The following is a 17031-nucleotide window of genomic DNA, read 5'->3' as shown; positions in this document are numbered from 1 at the left end:
TGTAAAATAAGTTTTTATTTTCAAAACAATAACTTAAAGTTGTAAAAAAAATCTTAGTTGTTTTTTTCAAATTTAAAAATTTATAACTTTGTTAATCAATTTTATTTCTTTTCCACTATCTATATTCTTTTTCGTTATGCAAACATTTATTTCTCCCATCCAAATTTTTTAAACAAACTTACGCAATAATTGATTATAACATAATCGATAATAAATATATTCTTTATTTTCTCAAGAGCACTTAAAACATTTAAATAATACAAATTTTAAGTTTTAAATTTAATTTTTAATATATAAAAAACATGTTAATCACTTAAGTTCATGAGATTAATGTGTAAATTTATTGAATTATCTAACTTGTCATTATATATATGGTTTATGGTTTATATTTTTATTAAATATTAAAAAAAACATGAGAGCGAGATGTTAAGTTCACGTGGACATGGTTTCAATTTATAATAAAATATTTGTGCTTTGAAAAGTTGTTTTAAAATATTATATTATTTACTATATTTGTATTATATACAAATGTCAATTTTGAGTGACCATAAAATTACCCTTTGTACGTATATGCAGACATGTCCGTATACTGATTGTACAAAACATGCAACTATTCTAAATTTGTCGTCGTTAAAAAGTTAAATATTAAACGTTACTTCTTAGAATTATTTTGTAAAATTATTAAGTTTTTAATGTTATTTGTTTGACTTATGTTTGAATAATTTATATTATGTTTCAATAACATTACTCAACATTTTGTTTTGAAGAATAATTTTTTAATTTAGTGATAACGTTATAATTAATATCACTTTATTAAATTATTAGTTTTACGTGTAAGTAAAACGTGAATAATCAATAAATACGAGTATATATGTATTCTACAAGCAGATGAAAATCAAAGCTCTTACTTAAATATAAATGTAGAAAGATTAGAGCTTTAATTTATAAAAAAAAAAATTGAATTAAATATGTTTTTTTTCTGTATTATAATACGAAATTTATTTGCATTTTTAGTCAAAATTTTAGATATTGTTTAAATCAGTATTTCTTTTACATAACAAACAAAATTTTTAATATTAAATATATTATAATATCTACATTAGTTATAATAAGTCAACAATAAAATATTTTAATATTTTATTTCACACTAAACATTTGACAATTTTAATAGTTATCTTACTAAAAATATAAGTTTGGATTATAAATAAAAACTAATTTCATCTAATAAAAACATATTTAATCCGAACTCAAAACAAATTATATGAATAAATTACTAATTTTTTTAGTTTTTATTTTCGTAGGATAAAATTTAGTAAAAAAAAAAAAACTTGACAATAATTTCCCTACCTTTAATAGAGAAGATGTGGACAAAATTGGTTCCACTTATTTATTTAAATAATAACAGAAACTTTAGAGGACTGTCACGATAAGGATGAAAAATATTAAAATAAAACAACCTTAAATTTTTCAAATATTAAAAATTCATTAATTTTAGTAATATTTTTGGTTTGTCACACCAAAAGTGAGACATGGGATTTGGAATTGATAGTTGCATCTGAGACGATGATGTTTCAAGTCTTAATGTGTTACTGATTCATTGTACATTCATATGCTTCTTCACACATTTTTGGAGAGAACAAAAAATATTTTCCAGAAGATGGTAAAGGGAAGATGAACACAAATAATAATTTACTTATATTTATAATGGATTAATAGTGTCAAGTTTTAAGTTGTAAATAAATTAACAAATATTTATGCATTTTATGAATTTTAAAATTTAAATAATTTAACAAATTATTAGTTTTTTTTTAATTATACGGATTTTTAATCTCAAGTAAAATTACATGGGAATTTAATTAAAAGGTGTTGATTATTATATAAATGATTTTCGCATAGTCATCTAATAATAAATTATTATATTTTATAGTTATTAGTTTTTATAATTATTTTTAAAAACATGCGTATGGTGATTTCTAACTAATTGAAAATGTACAAATTTATTAATTACTAACATATTTCTTTTAATAATCTTAAAAGTAGTTTTTTCATTTTGCGAAATTTGTCATCAAAATTTAACGTATTTTTTTTGTCATGACTGTTTGGCTTTCAATTATTTATGAGTGTTTATCTTTGTTGGTGTTCCAAAGTGTCGATTTTTTAAATCTTTGGTCGATAAAGTCAAATTGAAGCTAGCATTTTGGAAAGGTAAATCTCTTAGCATGATGAGTCGGATTCAGTTGATCAATACGGTGATTACTGGATTTCTAGCTTATACCTTTAATATGTATAAATGACCTATTTCAATTCTTAACCAAGTTGAGTAGTGGTGTCAAAATTTTATTTGGACTAGTGATATTATGAAAAAAAGGCATAGTCACCGTGAATTGGGATACAATTTGTTCTCCTCTTTGGCTAAAAATATCATCACTTCTACATTAAACATGGATGAATTTTCCAGGGTGTCACAATGTGGTTCGACTAAAGAAATGTGGGAAATCTTGGAGGTAACCCGTGAAGGAACAAATGATGTGAAAAATGCAAGAAAGCATGCTCTCATTCAAGAATATGAACTTTTCATAATGAAACAAGAGGAAAAGATAGTTGATGTTCAAAAAAGATCCACTCACATTGTAAATCATCTAACTGGTTTACGCAAGGTGTTTGCTAAAGAATAATTGAATATTAAAGTTTTAAAATGACTAGATAGAAGCTGACAGCCCAAGGTGACAACAATCTCTAAATCCAAAGATCTGTCAAAGCTTTCAACTGCTGCTCTTTTTGGAAAACTCAGAGAACATGAGATGGAACTCAATAGATTGAGGGAGCAAGAGTCATCTGAAAAGAAAGTAAAAAGTATTGCTCTCAAAACCAGTGTGTTGCAGAAAGAATTGAGTGAAGAAGAAGGAAACTCAGATCAAGGTGAAACTTTAAATCTTCTCACTAAGAAATTCAACAGATTCTTGAAGAAAAAGAATAGGGAAAGATCTCAATCCAAGAGAAGGTATATTTCTAAACTGAATGAATCCAACTCCACTAATTACACTTTTTTTTTTGTGGTAAGCCAGGACATATAGAGATTGATTGTCCAAGCAATCAAAATAAAGATAGGCAAGTGAGCAAGAAAACCGAAAGGAGTAGAGGCAAGAGAATGAAGAAGCAAATCTCTGCTTTATGGTCAACAATGAAGAGTCAAGCTGAGATTTTGTAAGTATATGCTCACCTAATTCTGAAAGCTATGATCAATTATCAATTGCATTTAAGGAAACACATGATGAAGTTAATGGACTTGTTGTCATATTCAACAAGCTAAAAAGTTCTAATAATCTTCTTGAACCTAAGGTTAAATCTTTAGAAAAAGAGTTGCATGATGCTAAAATATAATTAATCAATCTTGAATTTATGTGTTTGCATGCTTCAATTAAAACCTGTGAAAACTGCAAAGGTTTAGAAAAGAAAGTAAAATATCTTTTGAAAACCTTATCTAAGTTCACCATGGGTAAAGATAATCTTGAAACTATTCTAGGTTCTCAAAATGCCATCTTTAATAAAAATGGAATAGGATATAACTATAGAAAGAAGAATAATGTTAAAAGATTATCAAGCTTCTTTGTTCCTGCTAAAACGAAATATTCTTATTTTAATAATAAACCAGTGGTTCGGTTTCTTGTTTTTATTGCATGAAGAATGGTCATACATCTAGAACTTGCAAGTTTATAAATTATCTTGTTCCAATAGGCTTAGTCAAGTGGCTACCTAAGGAAAGGTAATAATCTGTTTGGACCCAAGACTAAGGGTACCATATATATTGGTCTATATCTGTTTTGCAGAAAGCTAAAAAGGGAAGAGGAACAAATCAATGGTACCTAGACACTGAATGTTCAAAGCATATGACTGGAGACATATCTCAATTTGTTGCATTAAAGCTAAAGTCAGAAGGTTATGTAACCTATGGAGATAATAATAGTGGAATGATCCTTGGAAGATGAGACATTGGAATAAAAGGATCAACTGTGATAGAGAATGTTCTATATGTTGAGGGATTGAAACATAGTCTTCAGTCTTCTCAGCATTACTTAGCTTTGTGACAAAGGTTACAAAGTAAATTTTGAATCTAATAAGTGTAAAATCTCTAATGAAGTTAGGGGTAAGGTGATCTTCACTAGTAAGAGGTTCAACAATATTTATCTTTTTGATATCCAGCATAACAATACTGTGAATGAATGTCTCATCTCTAAAGAGGACAAATCTTGGCTATGACATATAAGAATAACTCATATTCACATTGATAATCTAAATAGATTGAATGCTAAAGAACTAGTTTTTGGTTTACCTAACATGAAATTTCATAATAACAAAATATGTGATGCATGTGTCAAAGGTAAACAAACAAGATCTTTTTTAAAAAGTAAATATATAATCTCTTATAAGAAACCTTTATATATTCTACATATGAATATGTTTGGACCATCTAGGACTGCTAGTCTAGCTGGAAATTTCTATGCTTTGGTGATTGTTGATGACTTTTCTAGATATACATGAACTTTATTCATTGTTGCTAAAAATTATGCTAATGATGCTTTTAAGAAACTGGCTAAGGTTCTACAAAAAGAAAATAGTTGCAGTATAAAATCAATTAAAAGTGATCATGAGGGTGAGTTTCAAAATGATAGATTCAATAAGTTTTGTGAAAAATATGGAATTACACATAATTTTTCAGCTCCTATGACCCCTCAACAGAATGGAGTGGTTGAGAGAAAGAATAGATCCCTAGAAGAACTTGCTAGGACTATGTTAAATGAATCTAACCTGCCTAAATACTTCTAGGCTGATGTTGTCTATATTGCTTCTTATGTCTTGAATAAAACCTTAATTAGGTCTATCTTAAAGAAAACTCCATATGAACTATACAAGGGAAGAAAACCTAACATGAGTCATCTTAGGGTATTTGGATGTAAGTGTTTTGTATTGAACAATGGCAAAGATAATCCAAGTAAGTTTGATTCAAAATCTGATGAAGGTATTCATGTTGGTTATGTTGTGAATGGTCATGCTTATAGAAATTATAATAGAAGATTGTTAATTGTTGAGGAATCTATTCATGTAAATTTTGATGAATTTAACAACTACTTGCTCAATCCCATAGAAGATGAACTTGAATAAGGTGATTTTAGAATTGTGATTCAAAGGATTAATTAATTGGTTCAAATGCCAAAGAACCTGTTGTTACTGCAAAACTACCTAGAGAATGGAGAACTCCTAGGGACTTGACTTTTGATAATGTGATTTGACTTTTGATAATGTGATTGGCAACATTGAGAAAAGAGTATCAGTTAAATTATCTAAATAACTTGTGTGAGATGATGACTTTTGTATCTCAAGTAGAGCCAAAGGATCTTGATGAAGTCTTACAAGATAGTAATTGGATTTTGGCTATGCAAGAAGAACTGAATTAGTTTACAAGAAATGAAGTATGTTATCTGGTTCCTAGAACATTTGAGATGAATGTGATAGGCATTAAGTGGGTATACAAAAATAAAATAGATGAGCAAGGCATCATCACAAGAAATGAAAGCAGGAGCGTATTCAATTATGAAATCAATTAAAGCTCTTTTAACAAACAAAATTGTTTTCTGTTAGGATTCCAAACAAACAATCGGTTGAAATAGCGAATCAATCGGTTGTTTGGGTTTGACAACAAGTCAACCATCCAAAACAGTTTTCAAACTTTTTCAAAAACACTTAAGTATAAAATAATTAGTTGTTTCGATAAAACAATAGGTTATTTTTCACTTAGTTTGAAAAACACTTTAATCTTAAAAGTTTTGAAAACACTTAAGCTTTAGATTCAACAAAGAGTGGATTACAAATATAATCTACCCCAAATCCTATTCTAAAGCACCTCAACAATAGCAAGCACATCCAGCCTTCCATCAAACTCAAAGGATTTGGATTCTTCAAAGCTTGAACACACTTGATTCAACAAGATTGTGCTATCCTTGCAATGTTAATTTGAATTTAATTGGTTATTCTGACTCAAACTTTGCAAGGTGTAAAATTGTCAGGAAAAGCACTAGTGGAACGTGTCACATGCTAGGATCCAACTTGATTTCATGGCATTGCAAAAAGCAAGCATGTGTGGCACTATCCACAGTCGAGGCCGAGTACATAGTTGTAGGGAGCTATTGTGCTCAAACACTGTGGTTAAAACAACAACTAAGTAAGTTTGGAATTATCTTGAGTAATATCCCTGGATTGTATGATAATACAAGTGCAACTAATTTGACTAAGAATCCTATCATGCATTCAAGAACTAAGCATATAGAGATAAGACATCATTTCCTCCGTGAGCACATTGCAAATGGTAATTGTGAAATCAAAATTTATTGGAATTGAATTACAATTAGTTGATCTTTTCACTAAACCACTTGCAAGAGATAGATTCAATTTCCTAAGGAATGAATTAGGCATAATTTGTTTAAATAGTTGTTTGCAGTAAAATTTTAATTGATTGAAAATCATTTTAATTGATTATTTTCTCTCTGATTTAATTTTTTAATCAATTGAATGTTGTTTTAACATGTTATTTTACTATTTTAGATATCTCTTCTCATTTTATTTTCTTATCCGTTTATCCTTCTTTTGATTCCTTTTCTCTCTCTTAAAAAATTCGTATTATGTTGTTCTCTTTGTGAAATTCAACTTACAAACTAAGATATATAAGTATTCATGCTAGAGAGATGAGACATAGAGAACTGTTGACTAGCTTCATTCCCCTCCTTCCTGTCGGGCAGACTGCTAGAACTTTAGCTTACTCCTTCTCGCCCTGACGCTACTCCTTCAGGTCTCGGTCACTCTATCTTAGGTGAATGTCGAATGAGGAGAGGGGGGGGGGGGGGGAGGGGGGGGGGGGAGTACCTGCAGAAGGCATTCCAATGCTAAAGTCAGCAAATGATACTCGACAGTCGGTTGTCAGAGTATATTCAACAATGACGTACCTTGTTCTTGGAATGTGCGCTATTTATATTATTTTAATGGGCTTACCTTATTGGGCCGGATTAATGAAGTGGATCGTGCTTAGGGTCGTATTGCATAGTTTTTAAAGGTGGTTTAACTTTGCTGACCTTAATTTGAGCGTTAATGGGCTGGATGTGTCGGTCGGCCCGCACGGACATGTTGGGCTCGGTTATGAAGACCCAGTTATGGTATTGACCGTTCGGTCCATACCAGTACAATAAAATATATAAGTAGAACATTAATATAAAACATCTATCTTAGGTAAATTTATTGTATGAGAAAGAATTTTGATTTTGAGTTTCTTATTTTATTATTATTATTATTAAAACTCATGTTAAACAATGTGTGTCTCATGCATGAAAAGTAACATAAAATTAAAAAAAAATTAGGGTTTTAATCGGTGAGGTAATCAGTGATGGTATACTTTTGTCACATCCTTTTATTTAATATTTGATTTTCTTATAGTGCAAGAAAAATAAAAGTAAAAGAAGTTGATTTGGTTGTAAATTTTAAATTGGATTATTTTTGAAATTTGACTTTGAGTGAATTTTCCTTAATTGAATAACCAAATCAATATTGTCATTTTTTACTAAATTTTAAATCTTAGTTAGTATTTGATGGATGGTTAATGAATAAGTATTAAGTGAATATGAAAATACAAGTAAATTTTGTGTTGTTATTATAGGCCCACAATTTTATAACTAAGAGTAAGATTGATTGAAACAAATTTAGTTAATGATTAGGTTTCCAATGTAATATAATAGAATTGTGATTTTTTTAACATAATTTTGACTGTAAATTGTATTGTCTCTATCTCATTAGATGAAATGATTCTTTATTTAGTATGGATAAATTAACATTTATACTTGTATGTGATGAAATTAGTGATGTAATTACGTGAGAGATGATTATTACAAGAATAGCATAACCTATGTTAAGTATACTATAAATATTGAACTATGAAATATCCTATCCCATATAAGATATTGAAATGGAAACTTTATTGATAAACCAAATAATATAAATAAATGTATGAGACTGAAGAATCAATAAATATCCTTACCAATTGATGAAGAAATATAAGACTTGATGAGTGCCCAATAACCTATAAAATTATAAGAATATATATAATTTTAATTTATTTCATATTTTAAAATTCATTTAATTAAAAAGTTATTGTGGTGTCACATTAACTATTAAATATAAAAACACACTAAATAAAAATACAGCATTTCAGTGAGTGTGCTTCAAATACATAATAAAATAAAAGAATAATAATCTTAAAAAATTAATCCTAACTCCATCCAAACGGCACAAAGCCATTCCGGTATTTTCGGCACTGCAATTATATTCACATGTATAGTATTAAAATCACCTTCCTAAGCTACCTTTTTTCTTTCTTTCTTTATTTCTTTATTTTAAAATATTATTTATTTCTTTTTTTTTTATGTCGATATATTTTTCACATTGTAATGAACCAAACAAAGTATTTTTAATTTTGTAATAATTTCGTAAAAAACCAAAAAGAAAAAGCGTAGCGTAATGGCAAGGTCGTAAATTATGGCGAAATTTAGGGTGATTTTCGATCGCTTTAACTTTTTAATTTTTTCAATTTTTAAAAAAATGAATGTAGCTTGCTTCTGTTTTGAGCTCGCTCTCTCTCTCTCTCTCTCTCTCTCTCTCACACACACACACACTCACTCATTCCTCAGCCATAGACGTACACTGTGTTTCTTTTTCTATGCTTTTTATAATTCCCCTTCGCTTTCTCTCTCTAAAACCTCACCTTCTCTCTCTCTAGCTCCCTCTCCCTTCTCTCTCTCTCATCTGCAACTGATTTTGCAGATCATACTTCCCTAGATTCTCCCATTCCGTTTCGGCGCACTTCCTCGCCGCGAGCTCGCTGACCTCTCCATCACCGGAATCCGCCGAGCGTCGCCGTCGTTCCTCGATCGCCTTCTTCCGCCGCAACCTAGCGCCTTGCCGCGGTGCCAATCGCCTCGTCGGAGCACGCTAGAGTGGTTCCTGCGCCGCATGAAGCTACGGAGCAAAGCTTCGATTCGGTGAGTGCGAGATGGAGCTGTAATTATGGTGGATTCGCGTGCTGGAGGAGGCTTGGAGCTGTTGGAGCGAGGGTTTGAGTGGGTGAATTGATGAATGGAGGGGTTCGGGTACGAGAACTGGTGAATGTAAAAGATTAGTGTTTAGATTTGAGGAGAAAGTGAAAGTTTCTAATTAGTGCTGTTTGTGTTTTTTTTTTCTTTTGCGTTTTTTTTTTGGTTTTGTTTTGCGTGATGTCGCGGACTGGTAGAATGGCTTCGGATCTTAGCAGAACCGGCCCTGTGGAAAGAGACATTGAGCAGGTATATTATATTATATATATAATTTGTCCATTTCTTTGGAAACTTTTCTCTGTAGCGTTGTGCTTTGAATTTTATTTTGTAGTACTGTTTGCTTTTAGATTTTGTTAATCTGTGTGCTGTGCGTGCGTTGTACAGTGTTGGCAATGTTCTTATTTTCTGTTTGTGGGGGCATTGTAAATTTGGGACGAGGGAGGGATTAGGTTATTGGCTTAATTTCGCTAGGAACTTAAAATTATGGATATGTTGATGAATGTCTATGATTCGCTAGTTTGACTGCCGCTAGGATTGTAACATCAGGTCAAGCTAGTTTGTAGTTGGCAGTGAAAAATCTTGGTTGTTTTGACCTGTTACTTTAAGTTTTCTTCTTTTAATTCAAATTTGAGTAGTGTGTGTTGATATGTAGTTAAGTGTGTGTTCAAAGTTTTGTTTACTTCTTTTGCGGGCTAAATAATTAGATATTTGACTATGTGAATATTAGATTAATTATTTTTTGAATTTATGTTTCACTAATTTTATCATTTATGGGCCTTTCTAATTAATTATTTTTCACTTTTATGAATTATTTGGGTGTTAGTTACCGTGTTCTGCCACAGGAAGACAAGTTAAATGCTATTTTGTATGGCTCTAAAATATGCTGCTTGACTATTATATTGACTGAATGACAAAAGAGTTGGATATGTTCTTTTATATGGCCTGGTTGTAGTAAATTTTTCAATAGCGTTCAGTCAGTTGTTGCTCTGTTATGTTGAGTTTTGGACTTTAGCAGGCTGATCTTCGTGCTTTTCAGTAATGTTATCCATGTGCTATGCTTATTCAGTGATTTCTCTATGCTTTAAGTCTTCTTCTATCTTCAGATGTGCTGTACATGCTGGCTGAATCCTTTATTGATCTTATTGACAGGCCATTACTGCTTTAAAGAAAGGGGCCTGCTTGCTCAAGTATGGGAGAAGGGGAAAACCCAAGTTTTGCCCCTTTCGTCTTTCCAATGTGAGTTTGTACTCTTAATCTGTAAATTAAAATGATCCTTGTTGAAGTGTGTTCACAATTTTTTTCTTCAAAGAATTGTATTTGGCTTTAATAAAATCCTTGATCTTTCTACATTTTATTTTGTATTTATTTATTCTTAAATAGTGGTGAAAATATTTATTCTAAGTGATAGTAGGGAACCTTGAAACAGATTAGATTGTGAAAATTATTAGATTTGAATGCTTAATGCTCTACTAGAAAAATTACAAATATTAAAGAAAGATTAATCAATTTCTCACCATCAATTAGTTTAGCTTAAGATTAGGTTTCAAAGTGTTTGCAGTAACAACATTACGAAATTTTGATAAAGTCACAATGATTATGTATTGAGCTTAACATGAATTTTCAGCAACATATTGAAAATATGATAACTTGATGTTTCTTTTAGTATAACCATTGGAAGTGGGCAGCCCTGCTTAGTTTACTGGGAAAATTTAGTAGTGTATGGTGGGATACAACTTCTGGCCCACATTAGAAGGATTATATCTGGTTAAGACACCCATTGTGCCAATATTGTAAAATGGGAAGCTGGCCTTCAAAAAACATGCCAAATCTTGTTAAAGCAAACACTCTAGTCCACATATCTAGAGTTTGGACGTGAGCATTCATGGTACCTTATTGACCACCATGCCATATCAAACTCTTGTATTTGGTGGTTATGCATACCCTTTACGGAATTACTTTCATGCCATTTCATGGTTTGAAATAATCTTGTTTGTGGTTTACACATATTATTTTCATAATTTATTTTGTTTTTATTACATTAAAGTTTGTTTTTAGATGTTTTCCAGTAACCAAAAGTTAAAATTTGATTTCTCTATTATTTTTTCAGGATGAATCTGTTTTGATATGGTTCTCAGGGAAAGAAGAGAAACACCTTAAACTGAGTCATGTCTCCAGAATTATATCTGGACAACGCACAGTAAGTTTTTAAATTGACATGTAAAGTCATTATATTGTTTGCTTCTTTAGATTTAGCCAACAGTGCCTTACCATGTTGAGATAACCAGTTATAAGATAGTTCTGTTGAATTTGATGTTTGTATGACTTATACAGTTTGTCCCCTATCTCTATATGCACTTGTGATGTGAGTGTGACCACCATGTGCTGGAAGTCAAGATTTCTGAATATGATATATTTCATTATCCATCTACAGTAAAAGGCCTTGTTTCTTTAGTATTATGAATAGTTTACAATATACCTGCTTGTGGTAACTATTAGATTGTGTTTTGCTTTGAGGAACATAATGTTTGCTCTTTCAGTGTCCTATTCTAATAAGTTGGCATTTATCTTCAAAGACATTACTCATGCCTTTTTGACTTTCGGCATCTACCATGAATTCTTTAAGTGATAAGGTTCTCTGTTATGATTGATAAAAAATGGCCCTACTCTTTTCAGCCTATCTTTCAAAGATATCCACGACCTGAGAAAGAATACCAGTCATTCTCTCTTATCTACAATGATAGGTCACTGGACTTGGTATGAATTTCTTCATTCCTCTCCCCTTTGGATTTTTTTGCTGCAGTAGTCCTGTTGCTTTACTTGTACGGATGTTATTGATTTTGTGAACAGGATCAATAAATTTTATATAACACAGTCTGATGGTTTGATTATTTTCTACTAGATATGCAAGGACAAAGATGAAGCTGAAGTCTGGTTCAGTGGTTTGAAAGCATTGATTTCCCGTAGCCATCATCGGAAGTGGAGAACAGAGTCAAGAAGTGAAGGTATTCCATCTGAGGCTAATAGTCCTCGAACCTACACTAGAAGAAGTTCTCCGTTAAATTCTCCCTTTGGCAGTAATGAAAGCCTGAAAAAGGTATTAACATATTGCTTATGTCCGTTCGAATTTCTCACTCTCTCTCAATTGAAGTTGAAAATGTTTATTTAGAGAATATTTGTTTGTTCTATTCAGGATAGCGGGGATCACCTTCGCCTTCATAGCCCATATGAGAGCCCCCCTAAGAATGGTTTGGATAAAGCATTGGATGTGGTTTTATATGCTGTCCCTCAAAAGTCTTTCTTTCCTCCAGATTCTGCCAGTGCTTCAGTACATTCTGTGTCGTCGGGAGGATCAGACAGTATGCATGGTCACATGAAAACAATGGGTATGGATGCTTTTAGAGTGAGTCTATCAAGTGCTGTTAGCACATCTAGCCAAGGTTCTGGTCATGATGATGGTGATGCTCTAGGGGATGTTTTCATTTGGGGGGAAGGCACAGGTGATGGTGTTCTGGGTGGTGGGAATCACCGAGTTGGGAGTGGTTTGGGTGTGAAAATGGATTCTCTATTTCCCAAAGCCTTGGAATCTGCAGTAGTTCTTGATGTTCAGAATATTGCTTGTGGTGGACGACATGCAGCCCTAGTGACCAAACAAGGTGAAATTTTCTCCTGGGGGGAGGAATCAGGTGGCAGACTCGGACACGGTGTTGACTCTGATGTTCTCCATCCAAAGCTTATAGATGCTCTAAGTAATACAAATATTGAACTTGTAGCTTGTGGGGAATATCACACATGTGCTGTGACACTTTCTGGTGATCTCTATACGTGGGGTAATGGTACATACAATTATGGACTTCTAGGACACGGAAATCAAGTGAGCCACTGGGTACCAAAGAGAGTAAATGGCCCCTTGGAAGGCATACATGTTTCATATATTTCTTGTGGACCATGGCACACTGCTGTTGTGACATCTGCTGGTCAATTATTTACTTTTGGTGATGGTACATTTGGTGCTTTGGGTCATGGAGACCGAAAAAGTGTTTCATTGCCGAGGGAAGTAGAGTCCCTCAAGGGTCTTCGTACTGTGCGGGCTGCGTGTGGGGTTTGGCATTCGGCTGCAGTCGTAGAAGTCATGGTTGGAAATTCAAGTTCCAGCAACTGCTCTTCAGGGAAGCTGTTTACTTGGGGTGATGGAGACAAAGGTCGACTTGGGCATGGTAGTAAGGAAGAAAAACTTGTTCCTACGTGTGTTGCCCTCATTGAACCCAATTTTTGTCAAGTTGCTTGTGGACATAGCCTCACTGTTGCACTTACCACCTCTGGCCATGTCTATACAATGGGTAGTCCTGTCTATGGCCAATTAGGCAATCCTCAGGCTGATGGGAGGCTACCAATTCGTGTTGAAGGGAAACTTTCGTCAAAAAGTTTCGTGGAGGAGATAGCATGTGGTGCGTATCATGTTGCAGTTTTAACTTCAAGGACTGAAGTTTACACTTGGGGAAAGGGTGCAAATGGTCGTTTAGGCCATGGGGATACAGATGATAGAAATTCCCCAACATTGGTTGAAGCTCTGAAGGACAAAGATGTCAAGAGTATTGCTTGCGGAACTAATTTCACTGCAGCTATATGTCTGCATAAGTGGGTTTCCGGTGTTGACCAGTCTATGTGTACAGGCTGTCGTATGCCATTTAATTTCAAAAGAAAACGCCACAATTGTTATAATTGCGGACTTGTTTTTTGCCATTCATGTAGCAGTAAGAAGTCTCTTAAGGCTTCAATGGCACCAAACCCCAACAAACCTTATCGTGTCTGTGATAATTGTTTTAATAAACTTAGGAAAACAGTAGAAACTGATTCTTCATCTCATTCTTCTGTGAGCAGAAGAGGAAGTGTCAATCGTGGGTCGCTGGAGTTAATTGATAAGGATGATAAATTAGATTCCAGATCTCGTAATCAACTTGCCAGGTTTTCTTCAATTGAATCCTTCAAACAAGTGGAAAGCAGATCTTCAAAGAAAAACAAGAAATTGGAATTCAACAGTAGCCGTGTCTCACCTGTTCCAAATGGGGGTTCACAATGGGGAGCATTGAATATTTCTAAATCTTTTAATCCTGTTTTTGGATCATCAAAGAAATTTTTCTCAGCTTCTGTACCTGGATCTAGAATTGTTTCCCGAGCAACATCCCCAATATCTAGACGACCTAGTCCACCTCGTTCAACTACACCAACCCCAACGCTAGGAGGTCTTACATCACCAAAGATAGTTGTGGATGATGCTAAGAGGACTAACGATAGCCTCAGTCAGGAGGTTATTAAATTAAGATCACAGGTATCTTGCTTTATGTACTCAATGTCAGTATTTGCTTTCTTGCTGTAATTAATTGTAATAGAATTTTAACAAAAATGGATTCAAATGGCTCTGTATTTGTATTACAACTGGTCATTTGTTATGATGCTAATTTTTGGGAATTTGTCTGATGAAATGAGCTAGACACCGTGTGAGAATGAAGACAAGAAGGAAGTTATATGCTATTATGATATTATATAGTTTATGCCTGGGCGCATGTAGCAATATGCATATTCATTGCAAGTCAGTGAGTTGCTCAATTACTTGCTGTATTTTATTATAATAATCTACTGTTGAAGGTAGTCAGGGTTTGTGATTTATACTTCTATCTCATAAAAGGTTAACAGTCAGTAGATTTTTTTACAGTGGATTTTTTCTTTCCCATTTTTTGTTTTTGAGGGTTCAATGAATCAATTAGAGAACTTCTTATCACCTATCTTCTATTATTCTTTCATAAGTGGTTTACTATTTGACATAGAGAATGCCTGATCTCTATAACACACTTTCGTTGAACTGATTCTTTCCACCTTCCTTTCTCCCCTTTATTTTTCTAAACTTTCAACAAAGATGTTTAATTTTTTTCCCTTGTAGGTGGAAAACCTGACTCGGAAGGCCCAACTTCAAGAAGTTGAGCTGGAAAGAACAACTAAACAGCTAAAAGATGCAATAGCAATTGCCGGGGAAGAAACTGCCAAATGCAAAGCAGCAAAGGAAGTAATAAAGTCACTCACTGCTCAGGTTGAAGCTTTAATCTCTTAAATTACTAATTAAACTATTACAGCCAATAACTTAGTCAATGAAGAAAGCAAAAAATAATTCTGTACATTTAATGGGTGGGAGCCTTTTATTTTTCTTTTTGAAACAAATCAGCGGTTATGTCCAGGATTTTTTTATTAGCCAGGCAATATATTGCAGATTGTCCGAATTAACTCTAATTGACCCTAAAATCAAATTGTAAAGCCATGAAATGTGACATTTACAGAGTTACAGTCAATCCTGATTCAATTTCATGCCCAACACAGTGGACTTTTAAAATCTTTAAGCTTGTATAGCTCTGTTCTAGATTTGTACTGGATGTATCATTGCAAGGCTAATTGATCCAAAGTTTATTTGTTTTCTGTCCTGAGCAGTTGAAGGACATGGCTGAGAGGCTACCTGTAGTACCTGCTAGGAATGTGAAATCACCGTCTATTGCTTCTTTTGGTTCCAATCCTTGTTCCAATGATGTTAACTATGCTTCCATTGACCGATTAAATATTCAAACATCAAGTCCAGAGGCAGATTTAACTGCATCAAACAACCAGTTACTCTCAAATGGATCAAGCACAGTTAGTAACCGAAGTGCAGGTCACAATAAACAGGGCCAGTCTGATTCAACAAATAGAAATGGGAGCAGAACAAAAGACTGTGAATCCCGTAGTGAAAGTGAATGGGTTGAGCAAGATGAACCTGGTGTTTATATTACGCTCACCTCCCTTCCAGGAGGTAAAATAGAGCTTAAGAGAGTTCGCTTCAGGTATGCAGTATTTTACGGACATATTTTTTCCGCCATTTTACATTTTACATCTTACATAACTTCACATGCTAAATTTGTTAATGTAAAATATTGTATCCTACTTTTATGGAAGAAAAAGTAGGATAAAATATACATGGTGTTAAAAGCCTTGACGAGCATTATTCATACGTCAGTGACATTTTAATTCTAATGGAAATTTAGTTGCATTATTCATGTTGTGACCAATTACATATTTTCTCTTTTTTGCTTCCCACTGTAATGTTTGTAGTTTGGTATTGGTAGGACAAACCAGATAACTGTACGGCATTTAACGATTAGCAATTTTATAACCTGAGTTTTATCCTTTAACATTGGTGAATGTAGTCGGAAGAGGTTCAGTGAGAAGCAAGCAGAGCAATGGTGGGCTGAGAATCGTGCAAGAGTATATGAACAGTACAATGTGCTCATGATTGACAAGTCTACTGTCGGTGTTGGGAGTGAAGACCTGGCTCATTGACATGACAACCTGTAAATGAGATGTTTTTCATCATTTTGGCTGGGATTAGAGCAAGACCGCACTGATCAATTTCATTTGGCTTCCATCTAATATAAAACCACGAGGGAAGCTGGGGTTTGGCATAGTAGGAGAGAGAATAGGGATTGATTGTGATTTGTAATTCCTCCTCGTTTTCTTCTTCATCTTTTCCTCTTTGATTTCACTTTCCATTTTTTCCCTATATGTACCTTGTGTGGGGGTTGAGGGTGAGAAATGTAAATTCTTAGTAGGTTGCAGGCTCTGGTTGAAAGGAGCTGCAGTGTAAATTTCATAAGCGAATGCATTTGCAAATTTTTCTTCTACACGGGATATAAATTCCTTAAGCCATGGGAACAACGGCACTAATCAGCTAAATATATTTACATGGCCCTGCCAATTGCCTACTTTTAACAGGGAACACTTGCACCACCTTTTTATTCATCAGTTTTCTTTTATCATATATGTGTCTATATATTATCAGGTATCAAATTCTACTATTCATTTTTATAAATTTAATTATCAAAATCTC

At 33.1% G+C, this 17031-nt stretch overlaps 1 protein-coding gene across 2 annotated transcripts; it reads left to right on the top strand.

Annotated features, from left to right (window-relative positions):
* The first annotated feature begins 8635 nt into the window (after positions 1 to 8635).
* Positions 8636 to 16913, top strand: LOC137826970 (PH, RCC1 and FYVE domains-containing protein 1). Of its 2 annotated transcripts, XM_068633138.1 has the most exons (10): positions 8636 to 9185; positions 9326 to 9377; positions 10278 to 10364; positions 11236 to 11325; positions 11802 to 11882; positions 12028 to 12222; positions 12319 to 14454; positions 15064 to 15210; positions 15603 to 15988; positions 16352 to 16913. In XM_068633138.1, exons 1-10 carry the CDS (start codon positions 9172 to 9174, stop codon positions 16482 to 16484), a joined length of 3321 nt encoding a protein of 1106 aa, XP_068489239.1. In that variant the 5' UTR covers positions 8636 to 9171; the 3' UTR covers positions 16485 to 16913. The 2 variants fall into 2 exon arrangements, with proteins under 2 accessions (XP_068489239.1, XP_068489238.1); XM_068633137.2 differs by lacking the exon at positions 8636 to 9185 and having other exon boundaries at positions 9294 to 9377.
* Positions 16914 to 17031: the final 118 nt, after the last annotated feature.

The sequence above is a fragment of the Phaseolus vulgaris genome, chromosome 8 (genome assembly GCF_051622355.1).
Source record: "Phaseolus vulgaris cultivar YP4 chromosome 8, ASM5162235v1, whole genome shotgun sequence".
Taxonomy (NCBI): domain Eukaryota; kingdom Viridiplantae; phylum Streptophyta; class Magnoliopsida; order Fabales; family Fabaceae; genus Phaseolus; species Phaseolus vulgaris.
This window is presented reverse-complemented; position numbering and strand designations above follow the sequence as displayed.